Consider the following 22,842-nt stretch of genomic DNA (forward strand, 5'->3'; position numbering starts at 1 on the left):
GAATGAAGTGGCAACATAAGAAGGGGTATTTGATGTGTTTCTATGTCCTAAGGCAGCCATCAACACTCTAAGAACATTAACCTGCTCTCACTACTCTGAGAAGTTGGAGGACAAGATAAAAACATAAGACAAATTCTGCACAGCCTACCTAGATACACTAAAAAAGTCATGTGTGAGCTTTTGAGAAACMCACATTCATTCCCTGGGGTGCACCTGCCCCTAGTTCATAGGCTGGCTTTTCTGCACACATCTGCCCAGCAGCCATGCTCCATCTACCTGAACTTGTCTTAACAACATTAAAATGCTAAAATTTGAAATGAGCTCCATTTATAATGGAATTCTCCAAAKTTCCTAAATTTCCAAAAAGCAGAGAGCCTGTGAATATCAAAAGGGAGAAATGCATGGAAAGTGAAGATTCAGGTAGCATTCTTAAATATATTAACCCAGTAGTTTGCTCATGCTATTTAAGCTCTACCTAACATCAGCTTATGTGATCAAAGGTTCATCTCCACAGACACAGGTGAGCASAGAGAAACACTGGCAGGTGGAGAAACCACAACAACCTAGTCAGGAAAAGGAAGCTTCCTGACCTGTCTCCTCTGAAGGCTGTATGAGGAGAGCCACCAGCCCATCCATGTGTTTGGTGTGTTTGGGATGCCAGCAACTGGAGAGACCAGACCAAGAGTGGAAGAGGGTGAGGCCACTGGCACTGTGTTTGTGGGAGTGCTGTTTTCTGTGTTTACCTGTGTGGCTGGCTGCATGGCTATGTGTACATGCACTGCATGTGTGCATTCACGTGGGTGCCTGCAGTGACTCCGTGCTCAGCCCCACTGCCAGCCAGAGCTGGGAACAGGCAGCTGCTGCAGCCTCACCACTCCTGGGCTTCTGGATTTGTGAACTAATAACACACTGCAGCTATCAACATAGGATAGATACATAAGGTATCTACAGGAGATAATGGCTTAGAAGGCCAGAACTGCAATTCTTCTGAGGAAATAGCTGTTCTCCTCCCTGGTTAATACTAACCTAACACCTGGCAACCAARACCTCCCAGCAAAGAAAAATAATTACACTTTCCCCAGATGCAACAGCCAGCTACAACCTAGGACCCTGGCAGTACCACTGAGGGCTGCAATTTTTCAGATGGTCATTAGTACAGCTCAGACAAGCTCACTATTTGTATTTGTCTGGTTGCCTGTAAGTGATGCTATTTCATTCTGCAGAACCTRAAGCTTATGACACCCAGGGCTCCTTAGCTCCCAGTTAAATGATAAGTGAGCAGAAAACTATGCTCCTAGGATTTCAAAACAGCAATCAGTGGAGGGTAATCTAACAAGGAATGTTTAAAAGGATTTCATTTCCAGGGTTTCATCAACATCACTGACTTGTTTTGGCACCTCTGTATGCTGTTCTGAAGGCTGTGCAGTCAGACTCCTGATGGAATGAATCTTGCTGTGTTTCCTGGAGATAAAAGGAAAATCACATAAAGAGCTATTTCAGGTTTTTTTTTTCCTGACAAACAGGAATCAAGAGACATGTCTCTTTTAAAACAAAATCTTTTGACTAACAGCTTTCATAAAAGTTTGCACCAAAACAGATTAACATTCCTCCTTTCTGTAAAATTTAAATGTGCTGTTTGTTGCAAATGTACCACTGTAAGAACAGGGAGAGGCATTGAAGCAAAAGTGGTCTATCAGGTAAGCATGAATCATAAGCAATGAACTGTTTGTCACGGTCTTTGTGGCATTTTGGCTATTAGTTTCAGCTCACCATGAGCAAGATGAGTTCAGACAGAACTGGCTCTAGCAAGCTGGAAGAATTTCAGTCTCCCTGGAGACCTCTCCCTTGAGCTTGGCTGTATTTTCCTTACTTTCAGTTTTATTCTGAGCTGAATTTGTCTGCTCACATACAATAACCACATCCCAGCAAAGAGGGTGCAAATCAGATTGGGAGAAGGTTACCTGTGATAGTAGGACACTCACTGCTGAAAAACAGATTGAAGACTATTGATTTTAAGTGAACTGAAAGTTATGAAACTTTTGCCAAAACATTCCACAGGGATATTACACACGTGATGAACTGTCAACCAGCAGAAAAGAAACKTTTTCTTTGGACTGATGCCAAGATCTCAGACTATAACTAACAGAGTTTTTTCTTAGATTATAACATATTGGGATAAATAATTTATTTCCTCTCACCTTTCAAACTGCACTTTTTTGTGCCCTCCTTCCTTAACATAGTCAAGAACTTGCTTCTGAGTCCGACCACTGAAAGAAAACCACAGTTAAAATATTTAATACAATATACCACCTGGTCATCATAAACAYGCATATGGCCTGCAAATAAACTCACAGCAACCAGAAAAGTATTTGTCACTATCAAAAGTTTCACTGGCAGGAACTCATATAAGATCATAAGGAAGGTGACCCGGTGAGACATAYACAGATTTTTACCACTTTGCATGTTACTTGCCTCTTTTTTTTGCTGTGGAGATACCTTTTGATGCCATTTCAGAACYGCTTAAATTCAGCTGTGTGGGCCCTAAAGGGTACTGCATTACTGGGAAGTCACCACAATGGAAAGTAAAGAAGGGGTTAAGCTTTCCTCKCACAAAAATATATCTTCTTGAACCCTTTTTAGTCAAAGACCTGCCTTATCTGATATTGGTAACCCTGGGAGCAAGGTGAAATCCCCTGACATGCACTTCATTACTTGGTTGCTACAATAAAATACACCTTTTCTGCAGAGATTTAGGCTGGAAATCCCTTTCTGCCCTTCTGCTACAAGCAGTGAGAAAGCCCAGCACTGTCAATTGTGCAAAGCTATAAACCCCAAAGCAAACTGAGAGCAGCACAGGAAACCCACACCTCCAGAATGCTCAATTGAGAGCCARATCCTTTCAATTCATTAGAGATTTCCAAGGCCTGCAAAAAGTTACTGAATGTAGGAAYAGAGATCACAGTGAGTGGAGGATGTAGCCAAAACCTGCTTTCCAAAGCAGGAGGTAATCTGAATGCACTTACACTTTTCTATCTACTCAGGCAGAARCTTAGCAAGTTATAGCTTGTTTACCCAGCATAGGTCCTTCCATMTTAATTAATTTACTTTGCAGGCAGCAAGCAAAGTGGGAAGAGAGTAAGAATGGCTATGTATACACTGTGTTCTTGTGCAAGGCACCTGGAGTGCATCATTCATCTCAGCAAAGAGCATTTCTGGCTGTTCAGCTTGTATCCGCTCCACAAACAAAGTAAACTCTATGAATAAAAGGATTTCCCCCTGGCATACACAATGCAATATCTATGATGATGCTTCTGCCAGTGTAAGGGGGAAAAAAAAGTCCAACACAATAACCCAAGTATTAAAAACTTTCCTACAGGTCTAACAATATCGCAGGTAGACTTGGTCTTAGCATAGGTGGTCATTTCACTTAAATCCTYTGTAAGGATAAAGGTCCTTGCATAAGGGCATTGCTTTTAATTGAATAAATATGGGTTCATCACAAAGACATGCAGCAAAAATACAAATCTCTACTGTGATGCATAGGAAAGACCCAACCCTAGGAGCAGARGATTCARAAAGTCMCAAAAAATTGCTGGCTAATGTTGCRTAGGACAGAGGTGAATATTCTTATGCAAAAGCAGCTGGACCCTATATGCTTTATATCTTACCTCCAGAAGGCTACTTTGCAACAACTACTACAAAATTAATGCAGGGTTTTCCCCTACAGTGTTCTTTGCACTATTCTGGCTGAGAAGATGCAAYGGAAAATACAAAGGAGCAAACTACAATGTAAAAAAGGTGAGCTGAAAATAACAGGTTTAATCCTAGACCATTATGGATGTGATTTTGAAATGAAGAGGCAACAAAGGTGGAAAGAATGCACATCTTACCTGAACCTAAATGAAGAACCTCTAGAAAAAAGAACTGGTTTAGGCTTTGGTTTAGGTTCCTCAAAAAGCCTGAAAAAGGCATGATGCTCCACACAGATCTTCCAGAAAGACTTGCAAAAATCTCGACTGGCCATAAGGAATTCCAGGGTGTCCTGGAATGAACTCTGAAAATTGGGATAGCATTTGCAATGTAAGCTGGTAAGCAACATAGATTAGAGAAATGCATTGACAAATCAGGTGCTACRCTACAAAAAACAAAACAAAAAAAGCTTCTTCCCAATTTACTGGCTTTCAGGCTTAACAGGCMCTATCCTTCTGACTCTGAGACAGCATTGGTCTGCCTGTCAATATCAAAGCTATTGCTCAAACTTCCTTTCATTGACAAATATAACAGAGATAAGCAGTTGTTCGAATGTTAATGAGAAAAAGTTGATTACGTGCCATACGTTAAGAACTGATGATACAGTACCAGAGTCTCAACCAGAAGACAGCTCTGGTACATTCTATCAGGACTGATCCAATTTACATGTCCTTTGCTAGGACTGCTCACCTGAGATGCCAGGTTGATGTGCGCAGTACCAACAGTGAACACAAGCAATTCATTTAAAACGATTTTAAAAATATTCATGAGGTGGTAAAAACCACCCGTGACCTGTGAGCAGAAATTAATCGAATAACCTTTTGTCAACTTCATCGACTCCTAGCAAGGACTTACATTCACATCAGGCCGTAGTTTGATAAGAAARCGTTTCCTCTTGAAGCTCAGCTTTCGAACCTTAGCCCAATTGAAGGCATTGATCTTGGTGTGACCCTACAGAGAACAAAGCCAGCAGGGTTTAATCATTCCAGATCTGAATGGAAAAATCTAAACTACTAAAGAAAGCTTGCCATACATTAATCATCTGTTCACTTAACTTGAAATGACATTCTTTATAATTCATCCTCTGATAATGCAAACCATAAACATCTGGTGCAATGACTGAAGGCAGGCACTTTGGTTAAACTCTTGCAATACAGAGAGTTATTGTGAAAACATCCAACCCACTATCACTGCWCAAGACTGGATGGGCCAGTTTTTGTTATCTCGTGCCACTCTGCAGAGCCAAGATTTTCAGTGGACTAAATCACCTTCCAAAGGTGCCTCACTCTATTTCCACCACTGACAGAGAATGCAGGGAATCCAGACACRWYMYMYCWCWTYRAWGWGRKRKRWYTCSTCCCCCTTTGTGTGTCTGCAGGACAAAATGAATACCCCTTTAAATATTGCTTAACTGTGGAGAAAACAAGCAACTCCAAGTCTTGTATTGGAAGTACAAAATACCGCTGGTGTTTTGACCTTTCATAGGGAGCACCAGAAGCAAAAGCAATCTAAGCAAATTACTTGTCTCTGACGAGCCACAAAATTATTTTCTGGGRAAAAGCACCAATACCATAAGCAAACAGCAAGAAGGAAATTATCCTCATAATACTCCAACTCCCAGCCACTACATCATTAGCCCCTACCCTCCAGAGGTTTCACTCTTAATCTATGTCAGCAGGTAGTARAGGTAYTATTTTAAAATATTCATTACAGCASTTTGTTCAATGAAGACTTCAATATAAACACTCCTAGAGCACAGCACAGAAGTTTCAGAGAACTTCTACAGGATTGCTAAATGCAGAAACCCATGTCGATTTGGGCACCATCACCAGACAGCTGTAGGAGTAATGACAGTGTAATGATCTCTGCTAAATCAACCAGCTGTCTAAGAATCACATAATTAATCTACTTAAAATAATCAGCAGCACTTACACTGATTTCTAAATAAATGGCAGACTTCAATACGTCTGACTGCAGCTTATGCCATTTGTGAGTGAACCTTTATTTTCAATGGGGTCATTCTAATGAGATCCTCATATTTCAATTTCTGCCAGTTATAACCAAAATAAAAATAAGAACTTATCTCTTGACCTATGAAGTGGCTGAAGAAAGCCCTAAGCCTGCTGACAGACACCATTTGCTGGGCAGACTCCAGCAGGTCAGAGTCTGACTTCCTTTTCAGCATTCAGTCTTGGAGCTTGACCCAGTAAAATTTTCGAGCTTTTCAGAAACTTTAAAAACAAAACAAAACTGTTTTGAAAGCCCCAAACACATTAGGTCAAGAAGAGATGACTTCAGAGCTTGACAAATTGAGCCTTGGGCCATCAACCTGCAGCTGCACTTTATGGAAGGATCTCAGCTGTCAGCTGGGACTCTGAGGCCCAGGCTGCTTTCTGTGGACACATACTCYGACCTTATAAAACATTCTTAATTTAAAAGGCTTGGCACTTCATTAATTCAGCTGATGAAAATGCTGTGGGGGAGTAGGGCAAGCGCCTGAACATACACTTGATTGAGTTGTGTGCATTTCTAACACCATCCCAGTGTTCTCATCACTGCTTCAGTTTTGGGGTTCTACTACCAACTCATATAGTTGATCAGGGATCTTTTYAATTTGCTGCCTTGTTTTGGCTGCTTGGTTGATTGGGATTTTTACATTCTGATCTCACACCATTTGGGTCAGATGTTTCTGGGCTTGTTTGTTTCTGTTACTTTTCTTCATGAAAGGACTCGAAGCACTTCATAAGGCTGGGAACAGTAGTATTTTAATTACAGTCAAACAGTTAAAACAAATAATCTTGTAAATTGTAAAATTGTAAAATTGTAAAATTGTAAAATTGCAATTGTAAAAAGGGACATTTTAAAGAACAGTTTACTTACTGCTTTTAACACAGAGTGAGGTAAGCATCTACAGTAAAAGCAGTTTGTACCAGCTGACTACCTGTAGCTTCACACTTGTAAAAGCCCAATTTGTTATTTAYCTGAGGGGAACTGCAGAACGAGAATTTGATAAGTTTGCTAATGATGCTTCATGAATATTTACTAGACTGACTAGGGTAGGAAAGGAGAGAAAAGAAATAGAAGGAAAATACTTTGGATCTTTAAGGAAAAAAAGTGAGATTCATGGATTCAGCAAAGGTACAGTGGCTGAGGRTGGTGAAGAAAATTGTGGAAACTCTGACAAAGTAACACTACAGAGAACTTACATTTGCTGCCTTCATCCTTATTCCTCATGCACTCCAGCTGTCTGTTGTTTTATTTGTCTCTGCCTCTCACCCATTTAATGCACACCACGCCTGCAAGATCTACCCCTCTACACGTGGGAGAAGTCGAAATGACCAACCTGCAAACTGAGCTATGGCTGAGTTTACATCTTGAACAGMACCTTGTGGGTGCAGATGGAGCTCTACACTGTGCATGAATGTAAGGTAAGAGTCCCTGGAGGCCAAAGAYCCAATTCAGCTGTAACAGGTTTAAGATCATTCTTATAAAAATTTTGGAAGTTCCTGCATTTTCCCACAGTGCTTGTAGACATGGCTGAATTTTCACTGCTGTCAGAAATCTCTGCTTTATGAAGTACAAAATTATGTCCTGAGCAACTCTAACCTGAAACACCAAAATGCCTGTGTTGGCAACAGCCAGGTTGATTTTTGTCCCTTCCCTGTCCTTGGCTGGGTGCAAGCGTATTCCGTACATCTCCAGTCGACGGGCAATCTCCAAAAGCTGGAAGTCAGACTCTGCKGGTGTCTGTCCCCTTGAGAAAGAAAAGAGAGAATGCTCACAAGCTTGTCACACCTTTTAATAGAGATCAAGAGGTCCTCCWGAGAACAAAGAGGCATTTGATCAAAGAGACTGATCAGTCAGAGCTATAATATCTGTATGGTTTTTCTATGTCCCCAGACTTACACCAGATAGGACAACTTCATCTAAACAAATATCAAARAATCCACAGATTTTAAAGTCTATTATAAATTTTGATTGCTCCAGTTCTGAGACACCTGACACAGCTAGATTTTAAACCATTATCTCTAATAGAATTTACTACCTCCCTTTGTTTTTTCCACTGGAGAACATGCCATATTCCTAAAAAAAACCCATGAATGGAAGCGTGCAATGATGATTCATTGTAAAAGTGAATGTAGTACCAAAATGAAGTAAAACAGAAGGCATGAAAACCCTACCATAAATGTCAGGAAGCCATAAACACCACATTAATTGTGATGAAACTATGTAAAGCTTTAATTATTACTGCTATAGAAATCAGTACTACTCACCTATCATTCAATCTAGCTCAAAAGTGAAACTGTTTACTTCTTGAAGTGTTCTTGACAGCCAAAAAAAACTTTTTTATGCCTTACTGGTACTTCTGTTTGCCATCCTCTTAGTACTGGTCTTCTCCCCAGACCTTAGGATACCAATTTGCATCATCATCTTGAATTCTGTTCCCTGAAATCCCTAACTCTGCAAGTACTCTGTGCTTTTCCTAAAACTATCACTAAACCCTTCTTCACATGACTCAAAATACAGCCATGGAAAGGTTGAAAGGCAACATTCAATGTCCTTGAAACCGAAAGACTACTGTCAGAAGTGCCTGACTGATCACTCATGATTTGCAATCATACCTGCATGCACAAAACCAGCAGTGGAGCATTTTGTATGAAATAGACTGTAAAATAACAGCATGCTTGAATGAGTATCAAATCAATTGCGCTTTAAACATCTTGTTATGATGATGGGGAAAAGGCAGGAGTAACCTTCAGAAAGTTCATAGGCATTAACAGCTTCTGAGAAGCAGSCTTTGAGAAACTCAGAGGTCCAAACCACCTCTTTTGTACTTCAGATCTAGCATACACTTRCAGTTTAGAACTACTCTACAGGAAAGGGAGGCCAAGAAAAAGCATAAAAAAAGTCTTACATGTGGTTACGGTGAAATTCCATGATTTTGTCTTCTAGTGCTTCTTGATGAGGTATATACTTGTTCTTCGTTAAGTGTTCACGGTCTATGGTTTCATCAAAATCCCCAATCTCAGCTGTGGAAAATTTTAAGTAAAGTCCATTAAAACACTGTATTACATCAGAGTAATGTGGTCAATCCAACACACCCAGACAGCTGGGAAGAGGGCAGAGAAGCAAACATAGCTCCTTGCAATCTGTGTCATGGTTTGATGATTCCGATTCCCACTATATTACCTTCCACACATCACTCTCCTCCTCTCTGTGTCAGTATTTGGTATGTGAGAAGAAGCCCCAAGGATTTCTCCCATCTACCACAACCAAGCTGTTGGATGTCAACTGAAGAGACGAAGCCATCAGTGCTACCTGGACTAGTGTGGGGAGAAGGGAGGGGTGGCAGGGAGGGCAGCACTATTTCAGCAGAACTGATCCATCTCTCTCACACTCTCTCATGGAACTCAGGTTCTTTTCCATGGGGCAGACAAGCACCAGCTTCCTCTCCTTGCTCATGTCCCACATGGTAACCTTTGAGAGAGACTGGGAAAGCTGGTTCTGTTTGCTTGTTTGAACACAGGSTTGTAATCCACCTCATGGGGTTATGAAACATTCCTCTAATTCTGCAGCACTTTGAGACACATTCTGTCTCCCTCCTCCTCAAAGCTGCTCCCATCTGCTGCAGTTATTCACTGTGTGTGCAACAGTATGGCACACCCACCTTTCATTTTGCAGCCCATTCAGTGAAATTTCCTTTTTTTTTGGCAGGTGTGGGGGTGAGGGAGGGGCAGGCAATCTATCTGTGGGTGCCAAATTACTATCTTGCTGCCTGCTATTCCTGGAAYGTCTCTGGAAATCTTGCTATTAGTTTTTTCACTGAATAGGCATGGAGTAACAGCAGCATCGCTGCAACAAAGGCTGCTACCTTGGTAATGTCAGGGAAATTAAAATACAGTGCCTCAAATTAAATGAGGGTTGCAGTCAGTCACGTTGTTGCACAGTTGACCCAGGATATGACAGRCCCCAGCTCAGATACAGCTGCTTCATCCTCGCCTCAGTTCCACCCATGTAAATGAGCCCTTAATCCAGTTCTGTTCAAAATAAGTCTGTTTAGAAAAAGGAAAGGTTTCAGATCACAGTTAAAACATGGTGTTTCTGTCAGGCTGGGATCAGATGTACCTTAAATGCAGAGGGGAAGCAATAGCCTTGCGTTGGCACTGAGAATAAGGAACCAAAGCATCTGTGAATGACAGAGCAGTAGCTTTTTTGACCCAAACTGCCTGCAGACACATGATGACATTTTTTACTTTGAAGGTCAGAGGTGGAAAAGAGTTGAAAACTGAGACTGTCTGATTTCCACCTCCTCATTCACCCCATCTGCTCTCAATCATTCCTTTAAATGACAGAAATACTACAGAACCTTTGAGAATTTCCCTTTTTTAAATCTTCCCATTTGTCCCCATCTCAGAAACAGTTCCCTCCTTCCAGTTTTACTCATCCCAGACTCACAAATCTTCAGGGTCTGTTTTTAATCCTAACTCAAATAAAAGGCAAATTTCTGTTCTTTAATGAAGCCATAAACCCACCATAAGTTCAAAACACCTCAAATAACATGGGCCTGGATTCCTTAAAATGCAGTTCAAAACTCCTATGTCTGTGTACACAGATGAGCTTAACACACCTCCTGTAGGGCTTCAGAGTCAGGAGCACAGAAGATTCTTTCTTCACCTCGACATGATTTCTACAATGTTCTCAGCATTTTTCAACTGCTAATCCATTATCAAAATTGTCTTCCTGGCTTTCAAGTTGCTTCTGAATTTGTTCTCTCTGAACTCATACTCCACAAGCTTTACTTCCCACCTTACCTTCCTTTTCCACTTTACATGACTTTCTAGTGGCACTCCATTGAGAATGAGAGGGAGTTGTAAATACTGTCAGCCTCACATATAGCCATTCTTTAAGATCTTTTCATTTAACCAAATTATTTACACTGCTGATGGTTCTTCTCTTATCTGCAGTGCATTACACCACGCTGTATTCTGTCTGYATTAGCACTTCTGATARGTCTAATGCWTTGTATTTCAGCTCTTTTTGTCTKATCACAGAATCACAGAATTACTGAGTTTSGAAAAGACCTCTAAGATCATCAGGTTCAACTGCTAACCCAGCACTGCCAAGCCCACSAGTAACCACRTCCCTGAGTCTTACATTTACACGTTTTTTAAATAACTCCAGTGAYGGKGAYTCCACCACTTCCTGAGGAAGCCTTTTCCAATGCTTGAATTTCTTCTTTCCATGAAGAAATTATTCCTAGTACCCAATCTAAACCTTCCCTAGTACAACTTGAGGCCATTTCCCCTYATCTTATCACCTGGCTACACCTTCCTCTCAGGGAGTTGTAGAGAGTGATAAGGCCCCYTCTCATCCCCCTTTTCTCCAAGCTAAACACCCCCAGCTCCCTCAGCAGCTCCTAATAAGACTTGTGCTCCAGAACYTTCTCCAGCTTCCTTGTCCTTCTCTGGACACAYTCCAGCTCCTCASTGTCTTTCTGAGGGACACAGAACTGGACAGAGGATCTGAGGTGCGGCCTCACCAGTGCTGAGTACAGGGGGGCAATCACTGCYCTGGTCCTGCTGGCCAYAYTATTCTTGACACAGGTWAGGATGCCATTGGCCTTCTTGGCCACCTGGGCATACTCTGGTTCATGGTCAGTCCATCTTCATACTTCACACACTCACTGCAGTGCACTGTTTGCAGTATCCAAGTGCCCTCTCACTTCTAACACTTTTTACAGTGCTTTTAAGGTGTTTTTAAATTGAATGTTTCAAATACRAATTTCATTCTGTAATATACATGCTAATTTAGTAGAAACCTATCTGCTGTCATATTATGATTTCATGATAAGTAGCAGTCTATAACATTGACATAAGCTTGCCTACATAATATATGGGCCTCCTGGAATCAGATATTCCCCATGGAAACTGCTCATTGGCACAGCATTTGTAAGACATACAATAACTAACCTGCCCAATCTTTCCCCTTTGATACCATTACTCTTATCATCTGCTTACTTTGATTTTTATTGCAGACAAATACATAATATTTCTTTTGCTGCTGAAAAATAAGCTAGAGACAAAATAAGTAAAGACAGCCATGCGGGTTAGATACAGCCATAGACTCTTAACAGAGAAAATTTCCACAGAAAAATATTCATGAGACACAAAATGGACAAATAAAAAAAACAGTCACAAACTTCTAGCAGAGGTTTGTAGCAAACACTGCTATGCAAGAAAGGGAGAGGAGAAAAATCCWTTAACAACTAAAAACCAGGCCAGATTTAAGTCAGGAGACGTGGAGGRGAAGCGCTACAACTGCTCCACAAGGCACAACATCCCTGTGCCCAAAACGGCAGTTCAGATTCTGTGAACACTGTTTCACTTCTGCATAATGAATCTCTTTGCTCTCTTCTGACACAATGAAAAAAWTCTGGTTTTCAGTTCAAAAGTAGCTTACTTTGCTCTCCACTTCAGGAGAGTACTGCTTGATCCCTAAAATCCCAAATCAGAATCACTCTGCATCTCAAGGTCACAAGTGAATGGGACAGAAGTTTCAAATGCATCATGATCACTTCAAGCAAACTGCAGAAAATTATTTAATCCACCAATATAATGCATCTCAGCAGCTCAAGAGCAATGGTGATAATTTGCCACGTTGCACACCTTGGAAATGAGTGCTTCTCACCGGCCTGCACAGGTGGTCAAGGGTATAATGGAGGAATTTTGAAAAACCATGGAATTCAACTTGCATTGGACTGCGGAGAGGAGGGAAACAGACACCTTGTAAAAGTGAAAGGACATCCTGTATTTGATCCTTTGAAGCTCTTGCTTCAGGAAAACAAGCTAGCAGCTGCACTCTGAGCAATTTGGACACCAGAGCTGTAGATAGTTCAGTGAAGAACTTGAGCAATTACAAAAAGGGCCAAGTAAGACAGGAAACAGGCTCTAAGCAGAGATCATAATGAAACCAATGCATATAAAGTATACGTGCTCAAGAGAGGATGATCACAAAGCAATACCTCAAATGAAGACAGACACATGCATTAGGTGTCCACTCCTCAACATCTTTGTTACACAGACATTTAGTAGGAAAACTCAGCCTAGAATGCAGTTTAGCAAATGAGACTCAATTTCCCCAAAATGATCAAGACTTTTTTATTCCCTGAGATGAAAGAAAGTTAGAACTAGCTCAAGTACAGCTGGATTGCTGGACACTGTAAAAGGAAAAACCAAGAGACAAAAATCTCACTAGTGTCAAGGATTCCTTTCTTTTTTAAAATCTGTGCTGCCAAATAATTTTAAAAGGGTGTAAGGACAACAGAATTTCAGTTTCTTACTGCTACTCAGTCACACTGARCAATGATGACCATAGCAAACAGAACCATAAAATACCTGCCTTTCCAACTGCAATTGAGGAGCAATTGTCCTAACACTTCAACAGACTATAACAAAGGATCATGAGATTTATCTGTTCACCTTCMAAGAGCTTCCAAATGTGTTTGTTGACTGTAATTTCCATACAGCAGCATTACAGTGGAAAYACACAATACTGAATTGCACAAGGACCATTCAAAACAATATCTATTATAACCATTATACTTGCTAAGTGGTTTTCCCTCATGTTATTCTCAAGATGAGTATCCATAAAGTYTTGAAAGGGAAAATATAGATTGTCTTTCAAGTCATGTGGAAGCTAAWAAAAGCTTTGATGTCATGAACAAAAATAATGTATGATTCTACTGGACAGTGTTATTGTGCAAACTTTGCAATTAAAAAAAAAAAAGGGCTTAAAATCTATTGTTTTCTTTTCTTCCCTATCAGTTTCCTCCTAGGATTGTGATTTMGTCTGGCATTCTAAGCATGTTTATTTACTACATTCTCTAGACAGCATCCAGATCTCCAGGAATTTGAATACCCCGCTGACTCGTTGCAAAGTGTGCAAAGTGTACAATAAAAAAGGATTTCAGCAGAATTCAACATGTGCCACTGCCTGTAAAGCCTACTTTTTAAATGATCTTTGGCAGCCTATCAAATGCTTGGAAAATTCAAATCCAGTGACCAGAAGCTGTTCTTTATTTGAAATAGTGAATTACCAGAATTTGAATGGCATTATGCAGAAGTACAATAAATTGTCCATAAGGCTTAAACCTGTCCCTACTGCAGCTATTAACAGGTAACCCTGCAAAGCATGTCCAACCAATCATCATGTTTATCCATCTGGAAAGAAGGAAAAAGGGAACTTACACTGTACAATGTGTGAGATTAGGAGGGCAGTGCTGGTATCGTTACAYGTTAGCCTTCCCTGGGCCAGGTCCTGCTTCACTTGCAGTGCAAATAGGTACCTGCAAAACAGAAGTGAACAAAGAGTCACACAAAGCTGGAGGGAAAGAGGGGTAAACACACGAGTTCTGGCTTTGATTGTGTGCTCATTTCACTTTTTGGAATCTATAGGAGTGATCTGAATTACCTAGGTTTAGAGGCTAAATAAAACACAACAGATACTGTATTACTGCCATTAGAGCTGCGTGTGGTGGCTGCTTAGAAGAACCAAGATATCTCTCTTTTTCTCTCTTCCTACCTCCCTTGGAACCAGAGATATGACAGTGGCAGCAAATGTGACACTTGTTAAGTACTCAGCACCAGTTAATGCAGCTGCTACTAACCATGAAGAAATGACAGATAAACCAGTGATTTAGAGTTATCTGTTGGTTCTTGTAGAAAACAAAGCAAATTCTAAATTTCCACCTTGGCAGTTGCTTGGGAACAAGGCACAAAATCTTGATGAAAAACTCTAGCTAGTTCTGATACCTTTGTGGCTCCAATATCTGCACTGTCCATTACCAGCCCTTTCTAATTGCCTTCAAAACATCTCAGTCATGTAGGGCATTTAAATTACAGTTTAAATGTAGGGCCATTTAAACACTGGCAGTTTAAATGCAGAAACAAGAGAAGCCCAAGACATTATTTCAACTTTTAGATTTCTTTTATCTTCAACAGAAACTGAAATGGCCACTCCAATTCTTCCTTACCACAAGAAGAAAAAAAAAATAACAAAAAAAAAAAAAAAACCCACCCCCCCAAACAAAACAAAACAAAAAAAACCCCAAACAAACAAAAAAAAACCCCACCAAAAAACAAAACCTAGCAATGGACATTTCTCCTACAGCTGGTATGAAACCTGAAGCGGTGAGACACACTTTAACAAGCCTTCCAAACACTGCAGCTCCTCTGGACAACTCATACTAGGATCTCAATAATTTTGATAATACTAGATTTTAACAGGTTCAGAGAAAAGCTCTCATTTGAACAGTGAGTTTCTGAATGAGACAATGTTCATTTTTCACTAAATGAAAAGGTCAAGGATTTGAGGAGTATGGAAAAGGACTGTGTATGTCCATACTGAAATAATACAGATCCCCATAATGTCTTTTTGGAACCTGCAGACATCTGTCTACCATACAAAATTCACCCTGGTAGAGGAACATAGCACAAAAATGTTATATTCTCTTCTTCTTCAAGTGATAAAGCAGTTCCCTGTGGATATGCTTTCACATCCTACACATGGCTGTGAATATATATTCAGGTCCCTTAGCATACATATTTAAAAATCTAACCAAAAAAAGTCATTAGGATTAACAGACACATCTCCAGGTACAGAGAGAGATCACAAAAAATTAGTTTACAGTTTACATACTAAGAAACTGATATGCAGAATATCTATTCAGAAACAGAAATGTTTCATTAATAACATCACATTGTAAGTTTTCCTTCATTCCTTTATTCTTTTTATTCTTTCTTTGATTCTTTAGTAAATATTCCTTCTTCCTACCCCCCATTTCTACTTTTCTCTTCCCAAGCCATCAAGCAATATCAATAATGTTTTTTATATTCCAATGCTCTATTACTAAAATAAAACATGACAAAGACAAAGAGTGAACATCACAAAAGTGGACTTGTTCTTTATAATGCAAGTCATAAGGACACCAGAGCTCTTTGCAAAAGAGGACTTTGTCTTGTGAGAAGATTGAAAATAATAGGTATTAGTGAAAATACCGAATCAGAATGGAAATGTGTAATCAAAATCCAGTAACAYTGTAGACCAGAATAAGAGTGAAAAGTTGCACTGAAAAAGCAGTGCAACAAAACAGTGGTTTTGACCATAAAGGAAGGACCTGCCAGTGAGAAAGAACATTAACAGGCCTCTCATATCCATATTTACTCACAGAGAAATATGACTCTTTGTGCCAATATAGTGTGAAATTCAGAGCTAAAATCAAATTTTTGAAATGCACTCAAAAGCATGTAAGCGTTAGCATTTAAAAGTACTCTGTCTGCATATGTATCTTTCTCTACTTTCCTCTTTTTCATTTTATTCCTTCTCCTTCCCATTTCTCCATCTCCAAAGTCACACCTCCACCCGTGCAAACCTTTGGCATTTGTGTTGGCTGTGYAAAGAGGGTCCAATGCTGCTGCAAATGGGCAACTCACACAGAGCAGCTCTCTCCCAAATGAGGGTGCAGAGTCCCTCATGTCCCTCGGCAGAGGGTGCCCCAGGGTGCCAATACATGACTTGATCTGTTGCCAAACTTGACCTCTCTTGGGGTTTCTAAAGCTCTCCCAGGCCTCCAAATCCAGGGAGGCAAAGGATGCCTGCACTTTGCAGAACCTCACAGCTCAGACTGCAGCTGCACCTTGGAGCCTATTTTTTCATCTGCATTCAATGCTGGGACAAAGAATACCAAGCTAACCAAGTCATCAGTCCCCAGTCATCTCAGATTCCATGTTCTCCCCGCTGTCCATCAGATTTAACAAGAAGAAACAGTCATGCAGCTACTAACCTTGTCAGCTCCTCCTGCAGCTGAGCGTGGTCAGGTGGGAAGAATTTTACCACAAATTTTACAACAACATGCTTCGGTCCTAGGGCAGATGACAAAGGAAATTAACAATCATCAGTAACATGCTGGCCAAATATGCACAATGATGTACAAGGGATGGTTCATGCAACCTGCAGTGCACACAGACATGCTAACCTCTTGTCCTTTGTTAGTATGCTGGATATTTGGAGACAGCCCAATAAAATTTACGCACAATAAATGAGAACAGTAACTTGGTCAAGGGCTACTCCTGCCAAAACCAAGTATGTTTTTAGTAATTACATCAGTTGATCCAATAAAATATAGGTGTATCTAATTTCCWTACTTCAGAACAGGAGGATGCTAAATTACACACTACTTTTCGAGTCCACYAGCAAATTATTATTCCTGTTTTAAGACCAACACATTTGTTCCAACTCTTACAAGTATGACCAGTGACAAAAGGACAAATGYATCCCTGTTTTGTGAGAGGGARAGGTGCCAGAGCATACATTCAGACTAACACAACTAGAGAGGCACCTAGAAAAACTGAATCTCAATGGCAAAGCTCAATAAATCAAGAACTTGGCTGATATTTGACTGAGAAACAAAATAACCAGGACCTTTCCTGTTCATTTCTGCTCTTCCCAGAACTGGTAGGTCTTTACAATTCCCTGTTCTTTCCCACCACCCCCTATAACTTGCCCTGAAGGCCCTATCCCAGTTGGTCTCTGACAGTTCCAGGCTCTGCAGCAATGTCCCACACAGCTGTAACACATCTGCTTAGCTCCTTCCCAGTAAAAATGTTTTCCTGTCCTTTTTCTTCTATCCCAATTACTGCTACCTGTCAGAAACATATGTTCCTTTAATCCTTCTTTTACTGCACTCTTTTTCCCTACAAAATTGTTCCCTCCATTGCCACCAGTGCCTCTCCTAAACTGACTAAACCTCAGCCTCCTGTAGGGAGGGATCAGCCCATTCATATATTCATAYGACATAACTTCACAGGTACATCTTTTAAGGACAGACTAGAAATAAAAAATAATTCCAAAAGAATTTAGTGCAGGAGGTTGAAAACATAAAGATTGCAACCAACCGAGTCTTAATTTATTCAAGTACTCTCAGGCTGAGGAAAGAAATGTCAACAAGGAAGCACTTACTTCTAATCTGTTTCATAACAGGCTTCAAAAGATCGAGCCACACCTGAAAACAAAATAAGGTGGTGTTAWCATCTCTAAACAAACTACCAGAGGAGCATTTTTAATTGCAATACCTAGATTATCAGTTACTTATTTTTTTCAGTGTGGTCACTATTCTTTCCTTAATATTACGTGGTGGATTTTCTCCCCAAAATTCAGGGAGATGCTCGGAAAACAGCATTGTTAATGGGCACAGCTTTCAAAGCAGCACAGATTCAGAGAACTGGAGAACAGTGAGGGAATCTCCCCCTCACTTGTCTTGCACACCAATAAGCACAGCAYWTGTGCTCAGGAACCATTTATTTTTYGGAAAGAACAGAAGCCAGGAGTTTAGGAAAAGACAGTCCTATACTGTCACTGAGTCCCAAACCCTGATTAATCTTGAGGAAGGGAAGTAAATGGAGTTGGTGCTTGCCTTTGAGGCTGGAAATGCTGGACAAATGGAGAAATGAGATGGCAGCAGCCTCCTGGTRTGGGGGMCCCAACAGGAATTCCAGAGTGAGTMTGGGCATAAATGTGGAGCTCCTTTGCTTGGCTCCATGGAGATAAAGGAGCCTCCCTCCCACCAGCTGCAGGGGMAATGTCCTCTCAGATCACAGGGGTGAAGCAGAAAACTGTGCAAGGCATGCGTAAGAGAAGCTTTTGAGCTGTGGAATATCTCTCTTCTATAAACCTGGGAAATTCAGGCCCAGGCATTCTTCACTAGGACAGCGTAACTTCTGTGTGTAGTTCACTTGACAATCCATTTTCCAGGACAGTGTGTGGGTCTTTCCTCAAGCTTTCAAAAGTGAAGCAGTGAAAGGAAATACAGTTTTGAGAGCCTATAACCCCCCCATCCTGCAGTCTCGAGTGAGAAAGGCCGGGGCAAAATGTTACAGAAAAACCAAGGGACAATCACACAGAAGATAAAAGCCAGATGATTCACAGGGCCTGGAGACAGCTCACAGCCCTCAGCTGGTAACTACCCATGCCCACGATTTATATTTTGTTATCTCACTAAATTGCCCAGGGCCTCCCTTGAAGACATCTGAAATTTGTGGAAGAACACCCCATGACCATCACAAAGGTTAAAGCCATTARAAAACAGATTAACTGAGTCTTCTTCTAGAAAAAGAGTATATATTAAAATTATTATCTTTTCGACCTTTAATAATTTTAGATTATGCAGAGACTGAAACATACCCAAAATATCCATTTCCTGAGATCACCTGAGAAGCCAGACAGGAGCAGACCTGTGTCACTGCTGTCACTGCTCCAATGCCATGTGCCATTTTCATCATTACTAATGTGAGTGATTCCAATTAGCAGAGACCTCACAGCCCTGCCTTTTCACAGGCACTCATGCTACTCCATTGAATTCCTCTTATGTTTCTCAGTCTAGGAAAGTACTTTTCTTTTTTTTTTTTTTTTTCAGAGGTTAAAGAAACTTGGTTATCCAAGAACAGCAATACAGTCTTTATCACATGTTAAACTGGCCCTGACACACTTTGACACATGAATAATTTAAAACTGTTTTGTTTCAGAAAGTTCGCATGTACATAACCTGCAACAAAGGCCASGGACTTTGGCAAGTTTAATGAGGAGGAGAAAAGACTTCTTGAATATGAAATAGCCAATTTACACAATTAAGGGAATAATGTATTTCACTTGATGCCAAAAAAAAACCCCAAAAGAAAACTCKTTTCTTCCCGGAGGTGGTTTATGATAGAGCATGAGCATGCAAGTGCACTATTCCTTTCTCTACTTCCCCAACCATCCCACAAGCAATTTATAACATCCTTGAACAGACTGCTGTATACTGCAAATCCATGTACTGAATGCATGTAGGGAGAAAGATGGGGCAAAACAACGATGTCATCAGTATCACCAAACCCAAGCAATCAAAACTTTTGTATCATGCAACTCCCACACTGTAYCTAAACACCATCCATCCGAGACTGGTTTATAAACTGGAAAGGAAAACTAATGTGAGGACTTAATTAAGATTAATGTTTTCAATTTTCTCTGGAACTACAAGGGCTAGATTATTTATTTGGAAAACAAAGGCTGGCATTCCACAATGGTGACCAGATTTCAGCAGCTGGAGAATGGGGGCAGACATCAAGTGTGGTGAAACTCTGTGAAACCCCAGGCTTGGCGACAGTCTTTCTTCTTGTCCCAGGAATTGGAGCACTCAGACCCTCCACAATCATCTCCCAWGCAGATCTTGTCTGCTCCAAGCATGACTTGAATGAATACAGCTGCCAGGCAACGTTTCATACAACTGTCAATATATCAGATATGAGGTCTGGAGCCTCGTGTGTTGAAATAAACACAGCTAAATTGTGAATATATGACTTCACATACATATGATTACGCCCAAACAAATAYGCTCTAAATATTTATTTTTCCTTTTACGTTGCACTCTACACTGGAAAAGTGACTCATTCTCTTCAGATGACATGAATATAAAATATGCATGAGTGTTTTATTTCTCAGACATGCCATTAACTGCAGGGTTTTTTACTTGCACAATGCTTGAGTTTTACTTTATGGCCTTTATGAAGCTCAGAAAATTTAAAATCCCACAGGAACATTCACYTCAATTGCATCATATAAACTGGTTACAATAATTTAAGTGTAAATAATACTCTTAGAGTGCTGCTCCATATTGAAACAACAATTCGTAATCAAATCTTCTGCTTCAGAGTTTCAGGTGGCTGAAGGCATTAATTCCACTGAATTTCACCACTCTGGGGGCACAGCTGACTAGAAATGGGCCAGGTTTGTGGAGCTCCCCATTTTTTAGAAGCAAAGACTGGACAACCGGAAAAAGGTGGACTGGTGCTCACAGGTACTTGGCTAGTACTTCCTTTTGCAAGAGCAGGGGCYAGTTGAGTTCCCATCATCAGTGCCCTCAGACATTTTCCTTCAGGTCAAACTGGCACGGGGATTAGGGGCTTTTCTCCACCTGCCTCTACATCAGAGCCCTAAACCCCCCACTGTGACTGTCTGGACCTATTTTCAGACAGTCAATTCCTGCCATTGTGAGGGCCTCAGGCAGCGGCAGCCCTCAATCTCTCCTGTGTTCTGCCTCAAGCAAATGAACCACTTTGTTTTCACAAGACTGAAAATTATTAGTTTACTTCAGGTGTCTGAGCAAAACACAGACAGTCATCTATTTAAAACTTAATGACCTGTGAAGTAGAGAAGGTTGATCAAATGACCTTCTCTATTTTCTAGAGAACTAAAARGCAACTGTACATACAAAAGATGTTAGGATTTTTTTCAAGTTTTGCATACATACATCAGTAATGTCAGAATGCCAGTATTATCCTGGCTACACAGACCCTCTGCTGCAATGGTACTGTACAGTTGCACTGTTTAGAAAAGTTACATTAAGCTTTCCAGTTACCTTGAGCATTAGCCAAGGGTATCTGTCAGAACACAAACCCTTCTAGTGAACTGTGTTTCATGCACTTCAGGAGCACACTGTGAAGTAAATCCCTTCTAAAGATTAACATCCATTAAAGAAAAAATCCTATTTTATTATAGTTAGCCTAGAACACTATGACCACTAACATTCAGTTTTAGTGTCTATTGTCTAATGTCTGTGCCTGTACTAAGGCATGACACACAGGAGACTCCTACTGTTCATTTCATTAAAAAATACTGYTCCTTATGCATATTTTAACTAGATGGAGAGAACACAGGGTTTTTTTAATAGTTGCTCAAAGTCATCTCCTTTAGGTCATCCAGGCTACTGCTGCAAAATTCACCTAACAGGCATGATATCCAATGTACTGATAAAGCAACCCAGATAACCAGTACGCATGCCAATAGGTCACACAATAAGTTCAAAGTAACACAAACTTCAAAGAGGAAGTCATTAAAGGCTGTGAAGTCGTTAGGCTATGGCTTTCTCTGCTACATGATACTGGCAGTGCAATGCCTGGATGTTGCCTGAGTGCCAGGACCAGGACASCTGCCTGTGCCACACAGCTCCCTCAGAAAGGACTTCCAACAATTTATTTGGGGTTTTTGGACTTACTTTCTTTTTTATTAACCTTGTTATAATTACCTACCTCTCTTCTTGCCCCACAACATTTTTCACAAACTCTGTCACAATCATTATCACAATTTCTCTGTCAGTGCAGAAAGATTTTTTTTCTGCACTCCAAATCAAGCAGGACTATAAAATCAAGAGTTGAGGCTCTGCAACAGTCCAGCCTTTGGCTTCTCTACAAAAACTTAGAAAAACAAAATGCTTTCCTAACTTGTGTCTGAACTAGCTGTTAATTTCAACGCAGATGAAATCTGACAAGAACAATCAGGTTTTAAAAACATTTCTTCAACTCCAGTAGGCAAGAACATTTTTTTTAAAGTCCTTTCCCTTTTGAAGACAGAGGATTAAACATATCTTAGAAGTAAGGAGCAGAAGTAGAGAATACAGTGTGCATGCAGATGAAAACCAGCTGAAAATGAATCCTTTGACATACCATCATCTTTTTATGATCTGGAAATTCAAGGCCAAAATAGTCGCCTTCAACAAGGTTCAGGTGGTTGCAAACAGCATCATGCAAAACTTTCCCTGGAGCTCTTTGCTGTAAGAAGAAAACAAAGCCTAGGGTTACAAAGATGCTTTCAATTAGTGGCAGAAAAATTATTATGCTAAGAAATAATTCAACAAACAACACTGTCAGAACTGCTTACAAAATCAGTGAATATCACAACCATATCCACAGGACAGTTGACAATAATTAGACTAGTTTTAAAGCTAACGAATGTATCCATCCATCCATGGATGGCAGCTCTGAATACATCTTTAGCACATTTTTATTTATTGAGGGAAAAACACCATGAAATAGAGGAGGTAGAAGATGGGGACTAGGGATGCAGTTTTCTCATGACCACCAAGGCTGATTTCTACTGTGAATTTTTATTTTATGCCRTGGCCCTTCAAGCCATGTCAGGTGGTGCACACAAATCTGTGTACTGAGCAGTGGAACCAGGATGTTCACCGACAGATTCGTCATACAAGACTGAGGATTTGCTGGA

The 22,842-nt window shown here is 40.4% G+C and overlaps 1 protein-coding gene across 1 annotated transcript in view; it reads right to left on the reverse strand.

Moving 5' to 3' along the window:
* The window catches only part of FARP1 (FERM, ARH/RhoGEF and pleckstrin domain protein 1), a 202,273-nt gene that overhangs the window by 46,538 nt on the left and 132,893 nt on the right, over window positions 1–22,842 (reverse strand). Inside the window, exons 3-13 of the mRNA XM_057366200.1 lie at window positions 22,284–22,388; window positions 17,767–17,809; window positions 16,592–16,670; window positions 13,998–14,095; window positions 8,666–8,780; window positions 7,357–7,504; window positions 4,606–4,701; window positions 3,891–4,054; window positions 2,199–2,267; window positions 1,386–1,461; window positions 82–95 (exon numbers count right to left, since the gene is read on the reverse strand). Coding sequence (XP_057222183.1) covers window positions 82–95; window positions 1,386–1,461; window positions 2,199–2,267; window positions 3,891–4,054; window positions 4,606–4,701; window positions 7,357–7,504; window positions 8,666–8,780; window positions 13,998–14,095; window positions 16,592–16,670; window positions 17,767–17,809; window positions 22,284–22,388 — 1,007 coding nt within the window. The remainder of the gene's footprint in view (window positions 1–81; window positions 96–1,385; window positions 1,462–2,198; window positions 2,268–3,890; window positions 4,055–4,605; window positions 4,702–7,356; window positions 7,505–8,665; window positions 8,781–13,997; window positions 14,096–16,591; window positions 16,671–17,766; window positions 17,810–22,283; window positions 22,389–22,842) is intronic.

This window comes from Malurus melanocephalus, unplaced genomic scaffold, assembly GCF_030028575.1.
Source record: "Malurus melanocephalus ecotype Western Australia unplaced genomic scaffold, MMel_1.1 scaffold_61, whole genome shotgun sequence".
Classification (NCBI taxonomy): domain Eukaryota; kingdom Metazoa; phylum Chordata; class Aves; order Passeriformes; family Maluridae; genus Malurus; species Malurus melanocephalus.